Raw genomic sequence first — 6,847 nt, 5'->3', positions numbered from 1 at the left:
ACTCCAGATACAGTTCTTCAAGGTGTATCTTGCAGAGCAGATGAATCACATTGGGCACACTGAGCAATCACAGTTAGTAGGCAGGGTGTCTTTCCCCAAGACTCCTTCTCCACGTGGGATTGCAGCGTTCTGCCCTAGGACAGGGGAAACAAGCGGTAAAGCCCCTGCTGGGGACAGAGTTGGAGAATCTGAGTGGGGCTAACACTGCGGCTAGCCAGGAGTCCTAACAGGTGTCCAGGGAAATTCTCCAGAGTAAAACACGCCCAGCAATACTGTCATGCCGTGTTTCCATGACATGTAAAAGTGAACCGAACAAGTGTCATATTTGATAGAGTGCTCTAACAGAAGATGCAGAACAGGTTCTCGAGGCCTTTTAGTTAGCCCTGATTCTGCTGGTGTTAATGAGGCCTGGATCCTCTCCAGGTGTAAAGCAGAATCAGACCAATTGTGAAACCTAAGGCCCCAAACAGCAGCACAGAAGGAGCTCAATGAGTGGAAGGAGTGAGCTTCAGGTTAGTGGGCAGGTTCCAGCTATGGTTATGGCCCCAGTCTCATGTCCCCTAATTCGCAAGGCCGCTCAAAAGATACCAACACTCACACTTGTTAAATTCAAGGCGAATGTTCAATTACAGTTTGCATTTTATGGCTGTAGTTTTTTATTGGGTTTCTGAACAGAATAAATACTTTGGGTACACTTTTTTGCACGCACAAAGCCCTTTGACATGTATAAAATATCTTCTAGCATGTACAAACACACCAGTGGTTTTGCTCTCAACATTTGCACGTGTGTTTCCCAGGGCAATTGAAAAGGTAGATCTATAGCTCTCTCTGTATTGTTCCTGGAAGGAAAAAGACACACTGCCATATTCTATTTTATTTTTTGTCCATCCTACTGAATGAGAGAGAACACGAATTTCACCTTTTGGAATTTGCATTCATGATTTAAAAGGTCACCAGAAAGGGCTTTCCTTTACCATATAAAATATAAATGTCTTAGTCATCCCTGCAATTTAGAAAGTGCCACCTCCTCACCAGAATATGTCTCCTGCCTCTAAATGCTACACATCATACACCACCACATGGCGGTGAATTTTTCAGAAGCCAAACATCAGTGCAGGGTGTTGCACTGATCTAGGCATCTCCATCCTTATATAACCCCCGTGCTCCAGTGCTTGAGCTCCTGCTGAGAAGTACTGTAGGCCGGCTCCTGAAAGTAGGCCAAGTGATGCATGCTTAAGTAAAAATCAAATGGAAATTGTTTAAAGTCTCTCTTTTCCTTTTCACTCTAATAGAAATGCAGTCCCTGAATTGGGAATAGCTGGGCGGGGGAAGGAAGAATCTGCTAGATGAGGTTATTCATGCTACAGCTTTCAGGTGTTAAAGTCAATCTTATTAGCACCAGTGAAGTGGCCCCCTTGAGACTCATTCTTTACCTTTCAGGTAAGCCAAGATGGGAAGGCCTTGCTGGATGTCCTGCAGCGTCCCTTGAGCCCTGGGAACTCTGAATCCCTCACTGCCACGGCAAACTATTCCAAAGCAGTCCACCAAGTTTTGGATGTAGTACATGAAGTCTTGCATCACCAGCGGCGCCTAGAAAGCATCTGGCAGCACAGAAAGGTCCGGTTGCATCAAAGGCTGCAGCTCTGTGTTTTCCAGCAGGATGTTCAACAGGTAACGTCATCCATGAGAGCTGAGAAATGAAATTTGGAAGGGTTAATGCAGTTACACTACATTTCTTTGGTTAAGTAAAGACACTAAAAAAGCTGAATCGATTCAGTTGTCCCAGATTAGTCTAAACTGTGTAGATTGAACTGATACGCAAATGAACAGACATTCATTTTTGATTCTGGAAATGCCTGCAGTGGCCCAGGCCAGAAGCTGGGGGACACTAGAGCATGACTCCCTGCTCGGCTGGACCGGACAGCTTGGGCCAAGACTAGCCTGCCCACCCTGCAAGGGAGGGTTTGCAGGGGAGGTGCAAAGTATCCTGGGATGCTAGGAGACCGTGAGTTAACTTGAATCTGGAGAGGACGTGGGACAGAAGTTCATGCAACAGCTTTAACCTAAATCAGTGAAGTCTGATACTACATCCATCCAGGTTTATCTTAAACTGGTTTGGGCCATTTTGAAAGCAGTTTATATGTGCTGAACTTCTTTTGTGTTATAGATTTGAACTCATTTCTGATCATTTATACCAGTTCACATGTAATTTGTATCCCTACCCATTATAGCCATTAAGGTTGTTTGCTCTGTGGGATATCATACAATCATCATTTGTTATATATGCTTGATATGCAGGACAACCCAACAGCATCATTAATTTTTTTGCAACTAACTCTCATAGAGCTCTTCCTGGAGGATACCTGGAGGATAACTTATAACAGAAACCCTTTGTTGCAATTTTTGGAGGTTAATGTCTTTTGAAAGTTGGCAGGTCTATATCAGAACTATTCTATGCAGCTGGACTAAATGAACTCCTGTGGTTCCTTGCAAGCCTGATTTTTCTATGATTATGTGTAACAATTGCTCAAGTTCCTTAAAGCAACTTCACTTGCACAATATTCCACTGAATGTATACTGCACGATCATGACCCTTGTAAGCTGGAAAATCCTTACTGTCCTTACATCATTGGATATGCACTGAGAAGTCTGTTTTATTGCACACAGGAAAATGCACGGACTTCAGAGCATTATGCTGAGGTAACATCAGAGTTAAACAGTCAACTAACCAGTTAGATAAATATTCAAGTTACTATAGTAACCTTAAATTGCTCATATTTCAATGATTGTGCCACATACCAAAGGGGTTTTATGAGCCTGATAACCTGAGTAAGCCTAGCCTAAATGAATGCAACTAATACCTTTTTCTGATACTGATTTTGGGCCAAATTCTCCCTCCCTTACCTTGGTGAACAGTCCTGCTCAGATAAGCGGGATGCCCAGGGAACTGGAGGCATTGGCTTGCAACTTAAATGAGTGTCGGCCTGTAGCCCCCTCCTGTTCAAGGCAATGGGGAACTTTGTTGTTGTTTCAGTGACAGCCGGTCCAGGGCTTTTAGCGTGTATTATAACTCATCCATTAGTGAAAAATGAATTTAAAGTGAGAAGGATTTCTTCTTAGAAGTGCCACTGCAGAGTGCTGTAGTGTTCCATTGGCAGCGATCTTTACAAATTTTCGCTATAATGGGTAGCTATTATCTGGCAAGCAGCAACTTAATGACAGATGAGTTTCTGCCTTGGCACACGCTTGCTCCTGGAGGCATTTTTTTTATAAACCAGGGAGGAAGAGATGAATAATTTTGTGTGCTAAACAGCTGTGGTTTTTTTTAAATAAATGCATCATAACTCAGCAAATGAAATTGCCATCAAGACAGACTTCCAAATGTCACATGCAAAAAAAAATCTGATGGCTGGGTCTGCTGTGAAGACAGAATTGCTGACCATCTCCCATCTCTACTTAGGTTGCTTGGCTCGAGCACATCCTCTTATGGTTATTTTTCAAACTCGCATCAGTGGGCACGGAAAGCTGTCCCATTCTTTGCTGCCACTAATAGCCACTGTGCTTATTTGATGCCCTGTCACAATTTGGTATCCCTCATCTTTCACCACCTCCACTTACCCACCCCCCGGGTAGCAAATTCAGATGGATGGTGGTCTCTTGGATCAGAATTTGCCACCTTTCCCAGCCCGTGCTCCAGGGATGAATGGGATATGATGATGGAGAATTCATCAGCATTAATCAGGATTCGCTGCCTCTCCATGGGCAGGAGCGGGGGCTGGCAGTCCTGACACAGGGACTCTGCTCCAGTCCCTGCTCAAAAATGAGCACGTTCTGGCAGCAGGTGGTCTCCTTGTTTCACTTGCCTTCCCATCCCCTTCCCCCCAGCATTGGTCAAGGTTTAACACATTCTGACAGATGCTGATTCCTCTGTCAGGATTTACTGCTGTTCCACTTCCCATCCCTTGGTCCGGAGATTAGAAAGGCTGAGGGAGGGTGGTCACCCTGTCAAAAGCTGCTGCCTTTCCCCACCTCCTTTTTGCTGGCGATGTCACTTTGGAATTGAATTCATATTAACTCTGCCCCAAGGGCCTGACAGTAGCCCTCCGGGAGCAGCTTGCAGCTGTAAAAAATGGGCACGAAGAGATGGCACCCTCAATTCGGTTGCCTCCCGGGGACTCTGCGCCGCCCTAGCAGAGCTGCTGCTTTTCTTGCAGCTGAATTCACCATTGTCTGTTGCCGCAGGCAATGGCAGTCGATGGCTCTCGGTCCTCGGGGAACAGCTGCAGTAGCGGTGTGTGAGAGCGCTCACTAGGTTTAGGCACAGAGCTGACTAGCAGGGTCAGGTTTGCGATACAACAACATACAAGATACAAGAAAAGGTGCCTGCAAACCTTAAGGGATCAGTTGTGGGCTGAGATGTATAGGCGGGCAACACAGGTGTGCAAGGGTGTCCTCATGTCATAGGAATTATCAGGAGTCTGAGAGGATGCAGAAAACGTGTCTCCAGGGGGCAAGGCAAGGCATTTTGCTAGCTGTGTGGTTTACGTGAAGTATTCTCAGTTTTGGAGCGTGGGCCAAGTGTAGACATCCATGTGCCATACCTGACCTGTTGCCAAAAGAAAGCATTAGACTATGTTATACAGTGCTCATATGCTCTATAGCCTCTGTGAAGACATGAACTACTGGCATTTTGGGATATCATTCAAAGAACAGGGCCCCTAGGTTCATGGTCTTTATTTATTTTTTTTAATTTGGTGTCTGCTTGAATTGAACCAAACGTGCTTTTTTCGTTTGTTTTAATTTCCCGCAAATGGGAAGCTCCCAGGCCCCTGCTGCCCCGTGAAATGGATTAATATATCTCTAACTCTTGCTAATATACATAAGAGATTTAGCAAAAACTACAGTAGACATTTGCCTTAGGAAGGAAATTTTAATAAGATAGTACAGCCCCCCGAGTGGCTATGGGGGTAGATCCAAGGAGGTGATACTTCCCCTGTATCGGGTGCTGGTCAGACCGCTGCTGGAGTACTGTGTCCAGTTTTGGGCGCCTCACTTCAAGAGGGATGTGGACAGCATCGAGAGGGTCCAGAGGAGGGCCACTCGTATTGTTAAAGACTTGCAGGCCAAGCCCTATGAGGAGAGACTAGGACACCTGGACCTCTTCAGCCTCCGCAAGAGAAGGCAACCTCGTGGCTGCCTATACATTCATCATGGGGGCGTAGAAGGGAATAGGTGGGGCTCTACTCACCAAGGCACTCCTGGGGGTTACAAGAAATAATGGCCATAAGCTAGCAGAGAGCAGATTTAGACTGGACTTTAGGAGGAACTTCTTCACAGTTAGAGTGGCCAAGGTCTGAAATGGGCTCCTAAGGGAGGTGGTGCTCTCCCCTACCCTGGGGGTCTTCAAGAGGAGGTTGGATGGGCATCTGGCTGGGGGCATCTGAACCCAGCACTCTTTCCTGCCTATGCAGGGGGTCGGACTTGATGATCTATTGAGGTCCCTTCCGACCCTAACATCTATGAATCTATGTTATACCAGCGTAAGTGCTGTGTATTTGTATTTATCTTGAGACGGGTGTTTGTTCAATGCAAACGGGCTGTTCCCAACTCCCCCTCTACTCACAAGGCTGTATAAGGTCTCCTGTGAACAGACGCCACGAAATCTCTGCTTGTCTGTCCCCTCTGCATCCCCATATCATTTACATCCACCTTTCAAGCCAAAGGAAGTTACACTGGTGTAACTGTGCCACATGTCCACAGCCTAAACTGAGGAGCTGGTAGTTTATCCAATGTCAAAGCGGCCGCATATCCCATGGGTCACGTACCTGGTGGGGCAGCCCTAGCAGAGGTCATGGTTCCTTGGGCTGCATGCCTGATGTGTGCACACAGAAGGGTGCTCCCCTTTGCGCTTCACAGCGCATATGCAGGGAAGCATTTCACATGCGTCCCTGCATGTCACCCACCTCTCCTTCAGCTCCCTGCGGGCTTCCCTGTGACACCGCACCACATGGGCTCTCTGGGCTGCCAATACCATGGGTGGTGCCATGTTGGACTGTCCTGTCCCCTATGGTGGGGGCATGCAGGGGAAGCTGGGGGCAGGGATGGCCCCAAGACCCCGGCTGCTGCTGCAGATGGAGCAATAGGGCCATTGGTGGCTGGGTGGGAGCCTGGAGGCCACATGTTAACCACTCACAAACTGCGTGTACCCATAGGGCATCAATTGGGCACCCCCAGTATAAGGTGAAGTGGAAAAAAATCATTCTTTTGCTGGAACGAGAGTGTCCACAAGGGGTACTTACAGTATAATTATACCTGTAATTAGTCAGAAAAATCCTAAGGTGCTAGACTAGTAAAAGAGACAAAACAAGGGTTAAAAACAGTAGCCTGGGATATCAGCCTCGCAGCCATGGTTAGAGAAGGTAAACTTATTATAATGAAAATAAAAAGAACTGTCACTTTGAAAGAAATACGCTAGATTTCAAAATCTCCATAAGAAAACAGGAACGGCTATGGAAGGAAATGCTGCGATTTGGAATTGCTTAGCTACTGGCATCGGTTATTTTGCATGATTATGTACCCGTTAAAATCATATATTAAGTAGCACAATGACAGCCAGCGACATGTGAAGCGAAGTAAGCGATGGTGTGCCAAGGATGGCGAGTCATAAAAAATGCTACTTTTAAAATAAATAAATAAAATTAATGGGGTGGAACTCAATTTGCAGTCGAGCACAGGAAATGGAGTAGGGGGCAGGTGACACCATTTGTGGCTGCTCTTAGGCTATCTGCAGATAAGTTACATGTACATAAACTATCAAGGAAGACTCTTAACACCCCCCAAATATGTA

The 6,847-nt window shown here is 46.2% G+C and overlaps 1 protein-coding gene across 1 annotated transcript in view; it reads left to right on the top strand.

Annotated features, from left to right (window-relative positions):
- Positions 1-6,847, top strand: part of KALRN (kalirin, RhoGEF kinase) — a 721,807-nt gene that overhangs the window by 208,141 nt on the left and 506,819 nt on the right. Inside the window, exon 8 of the mRNA XM_019522566.1 lies at positions 1,441-1,671. Within this exon, the coding sequence (XP_019378111.1) occupies positions 1,441-1,671 (231 nt within the window). The remainder of the gene's footprint in view (positions 1-1,440; positions 1,672-6,847) is intronic.

This window comes from Gavialis gangeticus, unplaced genomic scaffold (assembly GCF_001723915.1).
Source record: "Gavialis gangeticus isolate Ggan-Ray unplaced genomic scaffold, GavGan_comp1, whole genome shotgun sequence".
Taxonomy (NCBI): Eukaryota; Metazoa; Chordata; order Crocodylia; family Gavialidae; genus Gavialis; species Gavialis gangeticus.
This window is presented reverse-complemented; position numbering and strand designations above follow the sequence as displayed.